The sequence below is a fragment of the Eleutherodactylus coqui genome, chromosome 13 (assembly GCF_035609145.1).
Source record: "Eleutherodactylus coqui strain aEleCoq1 chromosome 13, aEleCoq1.hap1, whole genome shotgun sequence".
In the NCBI taxonomy this organism is placed as follows: domain Eukaryota; kingdom Metazoa; phylum Chordata; class Amphibia; order Anura; family Eleutherodactylidae; genus Eleutherodactylus; species Eleutherodactylus coqui.
Genome location: NC_089849.1, coordinates 29,107,510 through 29,125,719, shown reverse-complemented (window position 1 = coordinate 29,125,719; position 18,210 = coordinate 29,107,510). Strand labels below are relative to the sequence as shown.

Sequence of the window (18,210 nt, the reverse complement as noted above, 5' to 3'; positions counted from 1 at the left end):
ACAGCCAAGCGCTGTACTTGGCTTTCTGCATCTGTCCCATAGACAATGAATGGAGCACATCTATGACCACCACATCATTCTCACAGGGGACTTGGGGCCCTAATTGTCGTCACCAGTTAGTCGGACCCCCAGCGTTCATATATTTATCACCTACCCTGTAGATAACTGATCAATGTTTTTTTTTATGGGCAATTTTTTTTTATGCAAGCAGTTACAGTACGTATATGCAGATTTGCAAATGAAGCAAAGGACTCATAGGACATATGTCTGAGCTGACCCTTGGCAATCCTGGCTTGACTTTTTTAGCATGACTTGAAACTTCCAGACCCTGATACAAAATTTTTACCCCCTTGACAGATCCCACATGCAACTGCAACCTCTGCACCCCCCGTAGTTATGTTTATACTACAATGGTGCTCCAGTTGGCTGCATGGCCATCTAATGTAAAACCCAGTGTCCCTTTAATATCCCCTAATTGCCTATTAGATTTTCTGTTTAATTGTCTAGAAACAAATCTGTTGCTATATGGAAACCATCAACAAGCAGGTGAGCTGCTGCTGCAGACCTCATTATGACTCTGCTCATTAACACATGAACATAATAGTGGAGGCATAACGGTGATAGGGAATATATAAGGTAGGTGCAGCCACCGGGGTCTTGGTCAACAATTTTGATTCGATACTACACACCGGGTATAAAAAATTCAAAGATTTTTTTTTTATTATAGTTTATTAAAAAATGCATATAATAAAACCAAAAACACACAAAAAATGTATTAATAAAAAACAGGTAATCCCTCAAGATATACATTTCATACACAGAGACAAGTAAATAAATATCAAATTCCAAATCCCAGACAAAGCCTTGGCCAAACGTGCATCAGGTGTGTTGGGTTCTCCCTCCACACAGGCAATTAAATATATATGTAAAGCATGTTCATTTTCATTACAGCTATATGCACGTTTGGGGGGATTGGAATATGTATTTTTAAATGAACTATAATTAAAAAAATGGATTTTTGAATTTTTTTATGTTCAATGTGTTCTCTTGTTGGTGTAGTTGGTGCTCTGTCTGTGCTTTGGACCTTTTGTATTATTTAGGTTAGCTTCTATCTACTTTAATGCAACAAAGTGGAGAGAAAAGGAAGCAATGAATCAAAAATCTGTTTATTCAACAATTCCATTGAGATTTGTATGTAGTGCCAAATGATTACATAGGTGAATAAAAGCATAGTATCCTACCAAAAGTAATTGGACACCTGAGCAAGAATAGTAATGTCTATTTCCATGTGTTAATACTTAGTGGGGCTCCTTTAAACCTAATGACATCAGATACTCCCAGTAGCATACTTTCTACTATCATCTGATATGCTTCAGCTGATGTTTCCCTCCATTCATCCTGCAAAAGTCCGGCGAATTCTCTCAAAGAAGATACATCAGCCCATCTACAGTGGTGGAAGGAACGTTGACAGTTGAGCAATGGAAGAAAGTTCTATTGAGTAACGAATCGCACTACTCCATCTTGAAATCAGGTGGAGGATCCCGGGGAACACCGCCTGCCTGAGTGTGTTGTGCCAGCAGATAAGTACCACTATGGTCTGTGGTTATGTTACGTGGCATGGTCTCGGTCCTTTGGCTGTTGTGGTACGAATCACAAACACTGAGGAGTACACTGACATTCTAGACAATAATTTGCTGAAAATGGTCAGAAGTACTTCCAACAAGATGACAGGCGTTGCCACGAATCCAATGTTGGTTTCGCCTGTACAGAGTCCCAACCTGAACCCTACTGAACATCTCTAGGACGAACTAAAATGTTGGGTCAAAAAAATATGGTGTCCATCTTTTTTGAGCGTACTCGCCAGACATTTGCAGGATGAATGGAAGTGTATCAGATGTTAGTAGAAAGTATGCCATGGAGAGTATTTGATTTCAGTAGGATCAAAGGAGCCCCACTAAGTAACATATGGAAATAAATACTACTTTTTGATTCCTAGGCCGCCTGCGCACGAACGGGTTGGATTACGCATGCGGGAGCCTGCAGTGAAATCCTGCAGCGGAATCCAACCCTGTGCCGGGCCGGTGACCCTGCGTACCTGTCATTTCTCTTCTTTGGTCTATATTGCGGATGGCTGCGGCGAGACGCCGTCGGTTCGGCGAAATACTGATTTTTTGATTTTTTTTAATGTTTACTTTCTGGTCCTCGCATTGTCAATTGCAGAAGGGCCACAGGTTGGACTTCAATGGAGGCCGTCTGTGTGGACACCACACAAAAATAAAGCATGCTGCGATTTTTTTTTTTTTTTTTCCCTGAGTTCGTGGAAACGGCAATTTCTTTCTGCGAGTGCACAGGAAGACGCGCTTTCCCTTAGCATGTTATGAACGGGATTTGTTGCGGTTCCGCGGCGTGGACTGCTGTGGATTCTGCAATGCAAATCCGTTAGTATGCAGGCAGCCTTACTTAATTACCCGATTACTTTTGGCAGGATGGTGTACATTTTTAGAAATTTGCTTTTCTTTTCTTGTCTTGATTATCAATATTTGTGATAGAGAGCCGTGAGATATGAATTGACATTTAAGGCACGCGAAATGCACTTCTATTAACAGCAGATCAGTCAACAGCAGCTTTACGTCGGTTTCCTACTAGCAACAGGATGTTTTTGATTTGTATGTTTTTATATATTGTGTATGTTTATTCCCCCTCTTTGTCAGCTGGATTCCCACTGAGCGTAAATCTCGCAGAATGACCGCAGCCAGACCGCACGGATTTACTGCAAGATTTCTGCGGTTGAAATGCAGCTTTAAAACTCACGGCTTCGCTGCTTGTAGTCCACTGCGGCCATCTTTTCCCATAGAGAGGAGCCATGCCTGCAGCGGAGACGGCACTAAAATTGACATGCCGTGGCTTTGATTTCCGCGTGGCATGTCCGTTTCAGAGCAGCTTGGCTACAATGGATTCTCCGCAGTGTGTGGACGAGATTTTTGCAAATCTCATCCACTTTGCTGCTTTCTGTATGGAAATTCCACCCAGTGGGAACCCAGCCAGCCTTACTATATAGGTTACTTATTGTTAAAGCTGGTTTTATTTAACATTTAAGTTCTGTCTTTTCAGACATGTCCAACAGATAAAGCTCTGGAATACGACCGAGATTTTCGAATTCGCCACTATGCTGGAGATGTCGTGTGAGTATTGGGACCAACAGGCCATAACGCAAACGTAGGGCTTATGGTTTTCATTTTCTGAGACTTAAAGGACAAAACTTTGTGATGTTTTCATATTTTAACAATCTCTTTTCCTTTCCTGCAGTTACTCTGTGGTGGGATTCATTGATAAGAACAAAGACACCTTGTTCCAGGACTTCAAGAGGCTCTTGTACAACAGGTGAGAAGAAGTGATGGGGTCCGTGTGGCATCACTCTACAGAAGCCCCCGATCTTGGTCACCATTTAGTTACTTGTTTCTATCCATTAGCCGTGGTGCTGAATATCTCAGATACTCATTAGAGATGAGTGAGCATACTTGTTAAGGCGATTTACTCGAGAGAGCATCACCTTTTTCGAGTACCTGCTGGCTCGTCCCTGAAGATTGCGGGGAAGGGGGGGCGGCGCTGGGCGGCGGAGGGGAGCGGGATTGAGAGTGAGATCGATCTCTCTCTCTCTCCCTCCCGATCGCCTCCGCAACCCCCCGCTCCACCCCGCAGCCCCCCCCGAATCTTCAGGGAAGAGCCAGCAGGTACTCGAAAAACGCGATGCTCTCTCGAGTAAATCGCCTTAACGAGTATGCTCGCTCATCTCTAATACTCATATTTATAGATAAGGATAGAAGTTGTAACCATCTGACCTTCCTCGAGGCATAATGTTATAGTTCCACAGTTTGAGTCTATGTAAAAAGTTGAGTATATTGGCAAATCTTTTCCATTTACTGATTTGGTCCCAATTTTGAATTGTCTTGTGGGGTTTGTCAGTAGCTGCTGGCAAAATTTAGCCTGCTGCTCAGGAAAAAAGACAGCAGCTTATTTCCAACTACTTGTCTGTTACGTGAACAAAGAACTTAGCTATAAATGTTTAAAGGCCCATTTACACGTAGCGATAATTGCACAAAATTCGCTCAAACGATCGAATTTGAGCGATAATCGTTCAGTGTGAATGCAGAAAAAAGATCACAGTTAAAAAACCTTGTTTGCTTGCCGGCTTCTCGTTCAGTGTAAACTCTGCGTGCTCAGCCCTTTCCATAGGAAGGGAAGTGCTGAACGAGAAGCGGACATGGAGCCCGCGAGCCGCCAGCAAGTCTTTCAGTTTAAATGCTCTGCATAAGCGCTGACGACCTTCATGACATCAGCGCTCCTGTAGTCGTTTAACCCCTTTAGTGGCACGCCCGAAAAATCTCCGGGGCTTGCTGCACTGACCATGCAGTGAAACCCCGATAGATTTCCGTGGACAGCTCTAGTGCTGAAATGTGCAGAGCATTGAGCCTGTCATCTGAAATCTTTCAGGGTTTTTACTGCATAATCAGCACAGCAAGCCTCGGAGATTTCCCTGCCATAATATGGTAATAATAAATCTGCCACTGAAGGGGTTAAAAGACTGTCGGACCATGTAAAAGGCTCTTTACACAATTTTGCCAAAGAAGCCGTATGGTACATAATAGACCCCTAAATAAATGTTATCTGACACCTTATTTGATATCGCTATCTTTATTTTTTCCTCTTTACTTAGTACTAATCCTGTGCTGAAGAATATGTGGCCAGAAGGGAAGCTAAGCATCACGGAGGTCACCAAACGTCCATTGACTGCAGCTACATTGTTCAAAAACTCCATGATCGCCCTTGTGGACAATCTGGCATCCAAGGTACGAGGAGGAGGAAGGCAATGTCTTACTGCTGTGTAACTTCAGAGTATCCTAGTAATGACCAAACTTCACTATTTGACCCCCAACCCTAAGGGATGATGCCCAGGGCCGGATTTCTGCCACGTTGCATGCGGCGGAAATCCGTGACGTTGCCCCACAGCTATTAGGTTCCACTGAACCTAATAGCTCAATGTTCACGCTGCGAAATTCCACCGCGGAATTCTGCAGCGTGAAATAAACTGCGGCATGTTCTAAATAGAACATGCTGTGGGAATATGCCCGGCTGGCTTCCATTGTAGTCAATGGAAGCCGGCCGTCACGCTATACTTCCACTGTAGCACAGCGGAAGTATCGCATGAAGACGTGGCCCCGCCCACCGCCCGATGCGTCATCTGACACTGTCGGCACGTCACGCACTGTACTGCGCATGCGCGCCGACCCTCCATGCAGGACGTGTACGAAGGATCTGGAGTGGTAAATTTGGGGGTTTTAGGGGGGGGGCCGTGGCGGACTCGGCTGCGATATTCCGCTGGCCCACGGGGGCATGAGCCCTAAAAGAACTATAATATGGGAACATTATGAGTTATTACTATACACTCTTTTTAATGTGCTCCTATTGGGTTTTTTCAGGTGATTTTTAAAGGGGTTCTCGGCTTTGGACAATCCTTACTTATTAGAATGGTTGACAATAGACTAATCACAAAGTGTCCACTGGCTAGGACCAACAGTGATCAGCTGTTCTCTATGGGAAAACCTGGCAGTAAGTGTTGGCTTTCCCTACAGTGCCTTCACAGGAGGAAAGAAGCATTACACAGTGCCCATTCAAATCAATGAGTTGTCTGGATAATGCAGGACAGGACAGGTCCTCTTTTAACCACTCGCCTCTCTAGTCGAGGAATGAGGATTCTGAACAAGAAACATACTTTTAACTTAAAATTCACTAAGGGGAACTTTTACACGAACAATTACGGGCAGCTGTCGGCACCCAACAGGGTGCTGAACGAAAAGTCGCTCAGTAGTTGGTAATCATTCTGCAGCGTCCGAGGAGCGGGTCTCAGCCTAGGAGACGGCGGGGATTATAATAAGGCCTTGTCACGATGGCACTACCGTCTCCCACCTGGAGGGTAACCGGAGAGCACGTCCCAGGGGGCAAGGGCAGGCTATTAAAAATGGGGAATTTTTGCTTACTTGATTTTGTCACATGTGACGCCACATGTTCCTTCCTCCGCGATGGAGATGAAGATGGCCTAAAGTCCACACACACACACACACACAGTAGCTGAACCAACAGTTGCCGGGATTGGTTGACATCTGTAATTTTACTTGAATAATGACAGTTCACAGTAGATTGAAGTAGGCTCAGCAAAACACACCAATGCAGGCAAAAATTAGCAATGAGGACAGGGAGGCAGACACAAGATGACATCGGGCCCACAGTCCAAGTTATCTGTGCACTACTGCTCCTGGAAAATACTCCTTAGAAAAAGGCACGAACTCTCCACCAGTCACTCACTCATTCTTGACTTCTCTGTCCTTGCACGGCGGACTCCAATACTCCAGTCATACGGCACAACGCTTGTAAGAAGTGGTCCTAGAAAAGACTTCTAGGCCACCTCTCCTTCTCCTCCATCTTCACCAAATGCAAGTTGAAGGTACCTGCATGCAGGCAGCACTTCAACACAACAGTACTCCACTCCAAGCAGACCAGTAGCAGCAAGCATAAAGCCCTAATCAACCAGCTTGCAAACACATATAAGAAACATGGTCACATGACTTACAAAAGTTACATTTCCAGACATGACCCAGACAGTAACCCATTCAGTGCTGCAGCTAGGCAATACACTTGATATTCATGCAACATAAAACATACTGACAATAGAGATTAGCACGAGACTACATAGATCACTCACAACCTTCCAGAAACTTCCATACATGAACTTCTGTGCACTACAATTCTGTTTCAGCTCACTGAAGCGGAACAAGTAGTTAGCGACTTCTTGCTTCATATAAACAGGAGTTGTTCTCTCTTTTATATCGCAGTGAATGGAGGCTGGAAGAAATGTCTGGCACGCTCCGACTCCATTCACGGAACAACGGTCACTCCTGCGATACCTAAAGCCACCCTAAGAGGTTGTTCTTAAAAGGGTTATCCAGTTTAGAACACCCATTTCCATATACGTATATCCCACAATAGTGGCTGTAGCTCTTATTCCTCTGTATTATTCCTTCTGCCGTATTATTGGCATTTGCGCATGTTCACCTTTTGAAGACCGTTTTATAGCTTATCTGTTGAAAGAATTAAACTTCATAAAGTTGTGTAACTTTCTAATTACATTGTAGCAATGTTAGCTCTGTTTTATAGGTTATGGCTGTATTCACAGTTCTGCAGGCTTTAGAGTTTAAATGCCAAGTTCAAGGTCTACATAGGCGTTCTCTGGTGATTCACATTATGGAATCTGTAGTATTTACAGCATGGTCTATACAGTCATCTGTCCACTTGCTGTTTGCACTTATGTAACCCTGTGTCATCTATGCTGATCTCCCAGGAGCCTTATTACGTCCGTTGCATTAAGCCAAATGACAAAAAATCCCCAGCTTTGTTTGATGAAGAGCGCTGCAAACACCAAGTGGAGTATTTGGGCTTACTGGAGAATGTCCGTGTCCGACGAGCTGGTTTTGCGTATCGTCAAGTATATGAGAAGTTTCTTCACAGGTAGGAGTATTCTGTTTTTCCATGTGCGGTATCGTGACATGACAGTAGTCCATCATATTAAAGGGGATTGATACTGTATCTTTAGAAAGGCACCTTTTTACATGGGTCAGTGATTGGGCTTTATCATTCATCTGAACGTTTGCCTGATCATCAAGTCATGTAGATATACACCCAATCGGCCAATAAGCAAGCAAACGCTCTTTCGTCAACTGATTTAGATTGTTACAGAAAAAATATATAAACCGAGGGTGTGCGGCTGACAATGCTGAGGATGAATGACTCTGACTCTATTAACAATCTCTTGTCTTCCATACAGCCAGCATCAACCTGTTTGCTGTCGGCCTATGTAGAAGGGCCTTAAAGGTTTTTGGCACCTTTGGGGGAAGGGGGGCATACTTTTTCACTTAAGTCCACATATTTCAATAATTTTTGTAATAGGGTTTAATTAAAAATTGTTCACCATTTGTTTTCTGCAGCTTTTACATCACTGTATATAGACACTGCCGTTTAAGTCTCAGTAGGAGATCCGTCAGTCAGGCTGGACTGACAGCTTAGACCCCATTTACACTGAAAGATGATCGCTCAAACGACAGTTTAAGTGACAGTTTTAAGCGATCAGCTTTGCATAGTCTATAGTAGCTAATTAGGTACTAAAGAGCTATGCAGGCGGAGCGGGACACCACCGCTATCACTCGACGAACAATACAGCTGTTTTGCATAAGCAAACAGCTGCATTGTTCTCTGCGTTTACAGTTCGCATCTCACTGTGAACTACTAGCGGGACACGAGCTGAAAGAATCTTATCAGCGCCGCCGACTGTGAGAACTGCCTGCACCACTGAGAAGAGTTCATCGCTCAATTCTAGAAAACTAGAATTGAGCGAGAAACGAATCGTGCAAGAAAACTGCACAATGTCCGTGCATTTAGACCCAACGGTTATCGCTCAAAAGATGGCTTTGATCGAATTTTGAGCGAGATCAGTGTGTCCAGATGGGCCTTTATTTGTCTCCCTCTGCTCTCTCCTCTCCTGCACCTTCTTATCAGCTTATTTATAAGATAAACTTTGTTGTGGTCATAAATTAACTGATGAGAAGATGCAGGAGAGGAGAAAGCAGAGGAAGACCAATACTAAGACTAAAACTAAGTTAATAGTCTAGCCTCGCTGATAGACTGCAACGTCTGTATCCAGTAATATGTAGATGCTGCAGAAGCCAAAAGGTGCTAAATTCAATTAAACCCTATTACGAAAATAATTGTCAGCGCAAAATACGTGCATTTAAAGGGGTTATGTGGTTTCAAATTAAAAAATTTTAACCGCAAGGCATGGGTTAAAATAAAAAAAAAACACGTATACTCGCCTGTCTTCGGTCCCTTGGGCACCGCTAACTGGTTCCGTAGCCCCATCTGCGTTCCGTGCGCATATACCTATATTACTCCCCAGATGCACACCATTTGCAACCTGATTGGTTGTTCAGATTTACTCATTCCCAGTGATTGGTTATTTGGTTTGCCTGATTCACGGTGATTGGTTATTTAGGTTGGCTCATGTAGAAGTGGGGAGTAAAAAGCTAATATGCGTCCTGTGCTGCTGGAAAGCAGATGACCGCTCCAGCCACACAAGTGGAAAAAAAATTGTAACTTTTTATCTTTCATTCCATGCAACATCCATCTTTGTTTTCCACCTGCCCAGGTACAAGATGATCTCCCAATTGACGTGGCCGAACCATGACTTACCCTCAGACCAAATTGCTGTACAAAAACTCTTGACAGAGTGCGGCTTCCAGCAGGATGCTGCATATGGTAAAACCAAAGTGTTTATTCGCACCCCGCGCACCCTGTTCTCCCTGGAGGAGAAGCGTAGCGAGATGTTGATACGAATCATCCTCTTCCTGCAAAAGGTATGATGAAGTCTAAGTGCGGTATTATCCATTTCTTTGCCATTTCATATCCTTAAGTGTCGCCTTCTAATTCCTCCAGATGTGGAGAGGTACACTGGCCCGCTGGAGATATAAGAGAACAAAGGCTGCCCTCACCATACTGCGATACTATAGGCGCTACAAAGTGAAGTCCTATATTCTGGAGGTGGTCCGTAGGTTCAATGGAGTACGGAACAGCAGAGATTACGGGAAGAATGTAAAGTGGCCAACACCTCCTAAGGTGCTTCGACGATTCCAGGGATACATGCAGAGTATCTTCAACAGGTACTTGGGACGTGGCATTGAATTAGCAGCCTGTCATGATGTTGTGACCAAACCCACAGAGCTTGCAATCTCTTTTTACAGATGGAGAGCGTATCAGCTAATAAAGGGCATACCTCCTGCCGACATACCAAAAATCAAGGCCAAAGTTGCTGCTTTTGAAACTCTTAAAGGGCACAGAGCGGACATGGGCCTTCAGAGGATCTGGGAAGGGAATTACTTGTCATCTGTAAGTACTTCTAAGGGTCCTTTTGCATCATGTGATCTGTTCCAGGTGACTAGCGCTAATCAATCAGATCAGCACTTGTTTCTATGGCGTTCCCATAGGCTGATTCAGGCCGTTTCAGGTAGGAACAATCGTTCATGCAATCATTCGTTCCCCCCCATACTGTGTTTCTTCCCTGTCAGCAGTACATTCTCCGTTGACGTGGGGAGGTGTGCTGCCAACAATGATGACTTTGGTGCTGCCTGAAAGATGCAGTCACCTGATCAATGAGCATTTGCTTGTTTGTCAAGCGATCAGTGGCGCCTTCACATGGCCAGATGATTGGGCAAATTAATGTACTTGACAATCATCGGGATGTGTAAAAGACCCTTTAATAAAAAAAAGTGCATGTCCAATCGGCTTTCTATTCCCAATCTTTGCTAAGACTTGTTAAAAAGTCACATTGATTAGAATAAATTTTGCCATCCAATAGGTGGCGCTGCAGAGGTAATTTTCCATCTTCCTTATTTGCATAAATTACCCAGAGGAGCATGTATGGCCTTATAGGTCTCTTCACTCACCTTCTAGGTGTCCCCACACCCCTTTTGGGTGCTCTCCTTGGGGAGAGACTATACCATCCCCTGACCCACTCGCCCCCTAGGTGTCTCCACACACTTTTTGGGTGCTCTCCTTAAGGAGACACGACACTCCTCCTGACCCAATTTTGAACAGTATTCTTTTTGAAATACAGTACTTTACTTATTTTATATCTTTCCTGATTTACGGCGTGTATTACACTCCAGAGCTGCGTTTACAATGCTCCAGAGCTGTAATCTAGCATTCCTGGCTTCAGAAGCCACAATTAATTTCTGTCGTCTTACAGAAACAAGAGAACAGCCAAGGTTCTGATTTGTTTGCATCTCGGGCAAATGAACTACAGAGGAAAGACAAGTTTATGCAGCCTCTCTTTTCCTGCAACGTGCGCAAGGTATATATATATCGGTGATGTCACTCAGTGAGCTACTGTTGTCATGTCTTCAAGAATCTGATAAATCTCATCTGATTGTGTCCACCTTTCCTTATACAGGTCAACAGATTTAATAAAGTAGAAGATCGTGCCATCTTTATAACCGATAGACACTTATATAAAATGGATCCCAGCAAGCAGTATAAAGTCATGAGCAGCACACCTCTATATAATGTAAGTAATCAATCCCGCCTGCATGGGGAGTACTACCTGGATATTTTGTAGTGGTTGGCCATCACCTTTAGATTGGATGTCTGCTTGTCTTATCAATGGAGACACACATAGGATGCTGCATCCCACAGGTAGTTCACAGCTCCTCTGACAGTTACTATTACAACATGTAAAGCAATGAGCACAGACAAGCCTATTAGTGCCTGCAATTTCTGACATGCTCACCGTTGTTGCATGTATGCAGGATGGCAGGTGGTGGTCAGGGGCTTGATGCAACTCCCATGGTAATAGGAGTATTGGGTGTGTTTGAACATTGAATCTCTGACCTCTTGAACACTTATCCATAGAATTAATACACTTTTTAATGTTTGTTATATTCTTGAGTTTACTGACACAATTGGCCTTAAAGGGATTTTCCTGGATCGGTCATCAATAGTAGATTGGCGGGAGCGGTCACCCCGGTCAGTGATCAGCTTTTCACTGGGCAAGGGCATTCCTGCATTATGCTGATTTCACTAGAAAGCAGACAGCTGTTTTCTTCTGCAGTGGTCAGGCTTGGTCTTATAGGCCATTCACTTTAATTGCCAGAGGACGCCCAGTTGGCTGATCGAACTTGGGTCCCGAGCGGTGGAACTCATTCAATCAAGTATTGATGACGTATCATGAGGATACATCATCAATCGTATTTCTCTGGAAAACAGAGATTTGGAGAAAAAAATTATCTCTGCTGCCTGCTCATCACCCCAGCCCCCTCCACCTCCCTCTCTGTCTGCACACAGTGACTGAAAAGTGACAGCTGTAAGGTCAGTATTTTCGACCCCCACTTCAAACAACTGAAGCTCCAGTTCTGTAAGAGTTACCAACATACTTTTTGTTTCAATTTGAAGCCAAGAATCTTAGCTTTAAAGTGTCACCATGGTGATAGCGCTGATAGAACCAGAGCTACTGATGTTTAAACTAGAACGAGCCATGTTCATCCCAAATTGTATTGTTTTCCTGCAGAATGAACAGAGCTCGTCCTAAACTGTAGGGGGTTAAAACTTTAAAGGGGTTGATGTAGACATCCTCTACCACATAAGTATCTAGACCTCTTTAAATGCTCATAGTATCTGCCATCTCTCATAGTTTGACTGCTCTAACTGTAAAGAACTATTTCCTATATAGTTGTGTCAGTTTTTTCTACTGACCCCAAATATATTTATATATGCAAATATGTAAAATCCACCAGGAAAGTGGCACAAGATCTTGTTGGCTACAAATTTAAAGCATTGCATTGAAATTGATAAAATCTGCAGCCAAAGTATAGGGAAAATCGTCAAGGGAGCACGCTGCGGATTAGTGACATCACAAGATGACTTGAATTCACTGCAGATTCTTTTCCGCTGTGAGTGAATGGGATTTATTAGAACCCCATTCAGTAATATTGTACTGTACCTACCGTGTTTCCCCTGAAAATAGGACAGTGTCTTATATTAATTTTTGTTCAAAAAGGTTTAACTTTTTTACATGTATAGCTACCTGGACACTATTTAAATTGACTTTTTTAATTAACTGTTAGCAGGGCCTAATTTTGGAGTAGGGCTTATATTTCAAGCATCCTCAAAAAGCCTGAAAAATCATTTTGCATTCTCAAAAATTCTGGAAAATCATGCTATGTCTTATTTTCAGGGAAACAGGGTAGATGTGGTATTTTGCTGCGGATTTCCAAAGCGAAATTCCGCAACTTACATGCTGTCTGAAACCAGCCTAAGGTGTTGTGTTTTTGGTTTTTTTTTTGTTTTTTTTTAAGCCTTTCATTATGAGAGACCTCCCATCTGATTTAACCCCTTGAGTGGCACGCCCGGAAATTTTCCGGGACGAGCTCCACTGCTCATAGCAACATAGCCCGGAAGATTTCCGGGCTATGTATCACTATGGGAGCTGCAGAGCACAATGCCACAAGCTGTGATAGTGTGCTCTGCCTGCACAGACCCACAGAGAACAAAGCAAGGGCTTTGAAAAACCAGCAGAAGATATTGCCGACATGCCGGCAATCTCCTGCACTGGTTTGTTTACAGGTTGCCATAGAGACCATCGGCTTGTCAGAAGCAAGCAGATGGTCTCTGTGGCAGGGAGAGCTGGTTGTTAGCTGTCAGAGGACAGCTAGGTACTAGCTCTTACAGCAGAGATCAGAGAAAACCTCCGATCTCTGCTGTGTTAACCCTTTACATGCTGCAGTCTATGTGACTGCAGCATGTAAAGGGCTGTCACTGCAGCATGTAAAGGGCTGTCACCATCGGACCCCCGGAATGTGATCAGGGGTCCTGATGGGTCCCTGTGGAAGTCCCCTAAAGGGACAAAAGAAAAAAAAAAGAAAAAAAAAAAAAGTAAAAAAATCATTAAAAAAATCATAAAAACAATTGTCTCCCTTTACTTTGTAAAAAATCAAAAATATAATCACACATGTGGTATCCATGCGTCGTAACGACCCAGAGAAGGAAGTTAATACATTATTTAACTCCTTAATGACATGGCCCCTTTTTTTCTTTTTTCTCCATTTCTTTTTTTCCTCCCCCCTGTTTAAAAAAATCACAACTTGTCCCACAAAAAACAAGCCCTCATATGGCCATGTCAATGGAAAAATGAAAAAGTTATGGCTCTTGAGACGCAACTGCAAAACTAGTTGAAATTCAATGATTAGACCATTTTAAAAAACCTGCCCTGGTGGGTCTGACAGGGTGGTAGGAAACCCGCCACTCAAGGGGTTAATAATCTAGCTGTTTGCCGTTCAAACCTCTAGTTTCTCTCTATCCTTTTTGAAAAGCAAAGCCTAAAACTGAATCCCAACCTTTGCAAGTGGTCTTGTGAGGGATTTATAGAGGGGGGGACATGACATTGTGATCACAGGTTTTTATCTTTTTTTTTTTTTTTTTTTTTAACACCTTAAAATCCTATTAGCTTTTGCAGCTGCTGCTTGAAATTGAGCACTACTGCTTAGCTTACTTGTAACCAGAGTACGCAAGTTCTTCTCTTCTGTTGTCCACATGTGTTGCGGCCACAGCCGCTGTGTATCCCCAGCTTATACATAATACGTCCATTTTCCTTGCATCTCATTTATTAGGAAGTGATGCGATTTGATTTGGCTTTCGGAATGTAGCGGTGTATGCTGATCCATCCAGATTGTAATAGCCATAATCATGCAAAACCTTTGTAACTGGCAGATAGCACCCCTTGTGGACATACTGAGCAAATCTGTTTGTCATATTAACATAAAAGTGTCATTTCTAAAACGCTCCCGATTTGTAAAATGCAATCAGTTTTTCAAATCATATTTTTTTTGCAAAAAATGATAAAGGCATTGTCCAGGATTACATTGTAGTGTCGGCCATAAGTGTAAATTATGATGCACTAATGACAATTCTTTGCATCTTCTGTGGCAGTGCCCACATGTATGTTAGAGGGGTGCTGTGTTTTTAGCACTTTCTATTGCATTTCTTCTCCAACAGTTTAATTACACTGTATTTTAGATTGTATATAGTCAGTTTATGTGAGAGTTGGCCACATTAAGGGGGGGAGCGGTGTTGTTGGGACCAGAAGAGAGGAAGTGACGCCATAATGGCACAGTGAGCCTGACCAGCTAGAGGTGCAGACGCGAATACCGTATTCTCCTAAGGGGAGTTCGGACATCGTGAGGCGACTCGGCGACCTTTCTGATGGACTGCAATGTAAACCATTGCATCAGAGCAAATCTGAAGGACCGGCACCAGAGTACAGCTATAACCCTTCTCGCGCATTACTACCTGGCTTGGTGGCAGCAGCCACCACTCCTCTCCCTCCATGCAGGGGTAAACCAAATGCACAGCAGTTCCCCGGTCTATGGGGTGTGCTGCCCAAGGGGCTGTTAATCCTCTGGCTACTGGAGCCCCTGATCAGCTGCATAGGATAGGGAATAACTTGCTCATTGTGATGTCACACCGAATGGAGCACTGTATAAGTGTGCGCGGTTGGCACTCATTTCAATGGGGTTGACGGAAATACTGGCTAACTCTGGTAATCCAATCGAAAACTAATGCAGCGGCAGTGCGCTCACGCAAACGTTGCTCCATTCAGTTTCTTCCTCACTGCAGGGGGTGCAGTAAGCCGGCAATGAGAAGAAAGGGGGACACAGAACCCCCATTCTCAAGACCAGTGAGTGTATCAGTGGTGAAACCGACACCAATCTGCAAAGGGGAATCGCTTGCAATTCTGGTACAATTCACTTCTAATATGTTTAAAAAAAAAAATTTTAAAGGGATTTTCTGGGAATGGTGTAAAATGTCTATCGGTGCAGCCAGTTGAAACCCTTCCTAGAACGGGAGATTTCGTGAGCAGACAGACGGGAAAGAGATAGGGCTGCTGGTGGCGCAGAACCTAGCGCTACACTGTTCTGAACTTGCGGCCCCGCCCCTTTCCCCTCTGGGCTGCTGGTGGGCAGAACCTAGCGCTACACTGTTCTGAACCTGCGGCCCCGCCCCTTTCCCCTCTGGGCTGCTGGTGGGCAGAACCTAGCGCTACACTGTTCTGAACCCGCGGCCCAGCTCGTTGCCCCTCTGGGCTGCTGGTGGGCAAAACCTAGTGCTACACTGTTCTGAACCCACAGCCCCGCCCCTTTCTCCTCTGGGCTGCTGATGGGCAGAACCTGGCACTACACTGTTCTGAACCCACAGCCCCTCTCCTTTCCCCTGTGCGCTGTACATGAATTTCCCCATCAGTGTAACATTAGGCTCCCACGTTGTGTCCTACGATGGGCTTCCCCAGGCTGCATGGACAGCAGCCATTGTAGACCACAATCCCTTTAACCAGACAATCCCAGCAAGATTTTCATCTCTCCCCGTATAGAATATCCCCTGCGTTCAGAATTACCTTAGCGACAGCTGATGGCTTTATTTCAGCTGTCGGGGTCCTCAGACCTCATGTCTGATCATGTCTCCAGCAAGAGCAGATCTTTTCCCTACGGAGCTTTATTGCCTATCAGATGACAAGCTGCAGCCCTGGTTTAGAATATTGTTAACCATATAGGGACTGATCTCCGCAGAGTAAACTGATGCAAATAAAAATATATGTAGCAAGATTCCTTTTATTCTGGCATCAGGTTTCCTTCCTTGGCACTTGTGCCCCCCGGAAGCACTGAGCACGTAGGGATAAGCATTACTGCTGCCCATTGTATGCCCATCAGTGCTTGTCTCTGCTATATACCCAGGGGCCATGCTAAAAGCCGCCTGCTTCCTCTTCATAAAGATCGGAGTGCTAGTTATGGCATGAATTATTCAGTGAAGTGTGTAACAGATGGGAGGGGATGATCAGTGAATTTGGTCATGTATCTATATCCTATGAAACCTTTGAGCGCCCACATGGATTGCACAATTACATGATACCGGATATTGTGATGTTCATCTCAGGGCTCCAGTCTCGCTATGATAAGGCACGGTTCTTTCTGCTGACCACCGTCTCCAATTTTGACCCGCGATTGTGGTATCTTGTTGGGTTTTCTGCTACATTACGATGCAAAGGCCAACCGGCTGTACATAGCCCCACGATGAAACCTTTAGGAACAGGTCCATTTGATGAAATTGCTCTTGATAGCGTCTGAAGAAACCGTCACGCCGGACAACTGCTGGGCGCATAAGTACCCCACAACCATCCCGCGAACTACCGCCCAACTATTACTCCTGTAAACCGGAGTCACTCAAACATTAAACCGCTCCTGTTTACCCGTCACAACAGTCACTTGGCTTTAGTTCCACCAAAACCACGCGACTCCGACAGGTGAGCGACTTCTCTCTTGGTGCCTTGTTGGTGGTCGTGTGAACATGGGATGATTATCGCCCGAATTTGCCGTTACCTTTACATACTGCGATAATCACCAAAATTATTACTGCAGGCGGCAAATTCGGATGATAATCGCCCCACATAAAGGCATCTTCACTCCTTCATCTTTAGCCATTTCCGTTGGTGTGATAATGTCTCCACTGTTATGTCCAATTCAGACGGGATGGCAGTCATCTAAACAACTGCAGAAGTGCTGACGTCACCGCTGGTTGTTGGCGCTCGTGCAGAGCGTTTAGACAAGCAGATCCTCACGGGCTTCTCACTCAGCGCTTTACATTCTATGTATACACCGAGCGAGGAGCGTTGGCACGCAGCGATAAGTCAGCGATGATTTTCATGCTAGTTGAAAGCGATCAACCAGCGAACTGCAAACGAGTAGTTCATGAAGGCTTTGTATTTAGACATGATTAATGCGCCAATTTGTGCATCCCAGGTAAATGACCCTTTAGCTTCTCAGAATAGTTTTCCCCTTTTATCACGCTTCCTCATTGGCGCAAAACTGCATCAGTATGTATAACTTGTTTGTATGAACATACCCTGAAAACTGTATAATCTTGCAACAAAATCTTCCAACGTCCCCCAGTCCGTTGCCCGTCTATACTTTCTATTGCAGCGCCGACGCCCTGACAGAGACGTGACCGCCGACGCCGATTACGGGATAAAGCATTTTGACGTTTTTTTTTTCTTAACATATAAAATAATTGGACAACGGGTGTCCCACCTTTACACACGACCGTCGATCCATCCTGGATTTAGTGTATGTACCCTTCCCATTACTCCCTGATGAAGAACTCCTGGGCTGCACACCGTGCAGATTCATCTCGGCGATCTACTAAAGGCTGAAAGAAGGTCTTTATATCATCATCCCTTATAGGCATTCATGACATGATTGCACTTCTGTCCCTGCCGTGGATTAGATTGGCATAGCCCGGTGGGTAGCGCAGCGCCCGGCTTCAAAAGACATGTGGTATTAGCGAGTAACAGAGTAATTGGAGCTGAAGCGAATGGAACAAGAGACTAAAGAGGCTGCAATCATCCACTTTGGAACATGCAAGTAACTCTGCATCCAAAAGCAGCATCCCATCGCTGTGACAACTACTTGGGGGATGGGGTTGCCATGGAGATCTCCATGGAGATTGCAGCAGCCGATGTCTGGTCCAGTGCTGGCTCTATTCAGCTCGGCCTACAGAGATGGATGTTTA

At 44.4% G+C, this 18,210-nt stretch overlaps 1 protein-coding gene across 1 annotated transcript in view; it reads left to right on the top strand.

Moving 5' to 3' along the window:
- Positions 1 to 18,210, top strand: part of MYO1D (myosin ID) — an 89,296-nt gene that overhangs the window by 56,416 nt on the left and 14,670 nt on the right. Inside the window, exons 12-20 of the mRNA XM_066587491.1 lie at positions 3,112 to 3,182; positions 3,307 to 3,381; positions 4,715 to 4,847; positions 7,394 to 7,560; positions 9,251 to 9,458; positions 9,538 to 9,761; positions 9,843 to 9,987; positions 10,847 to 10,951; positions 11,051 to 11,164. Of these exons, the coding sequence (XP_066443588.1) occupies positions 3,112 to 3,182; positions 3,307 to 3,381; positions 4,715 to 4,847; positions 7,394 to 7,560; positions 9,251 to 9,458; positions 9,538 to 9,761; positions 9,843 to 9,987; positions 10,847 to 10,951; positions 11,051 to 11,164 (1,242 nt within the window). The remainder of the gene's footprint in view (positions 1 to 3,111; positions 3,183 to 3,306; positions 3,382 to 4,714; positions 4,848 to 7,393; positions 7,561 to 9,250; positions 9,459 to 9,537; positions 9,762 to 9,842; positions 9,988 to 10,846; positions 10,952 to 11,050; positions 11,165 to 18,210) is intronic.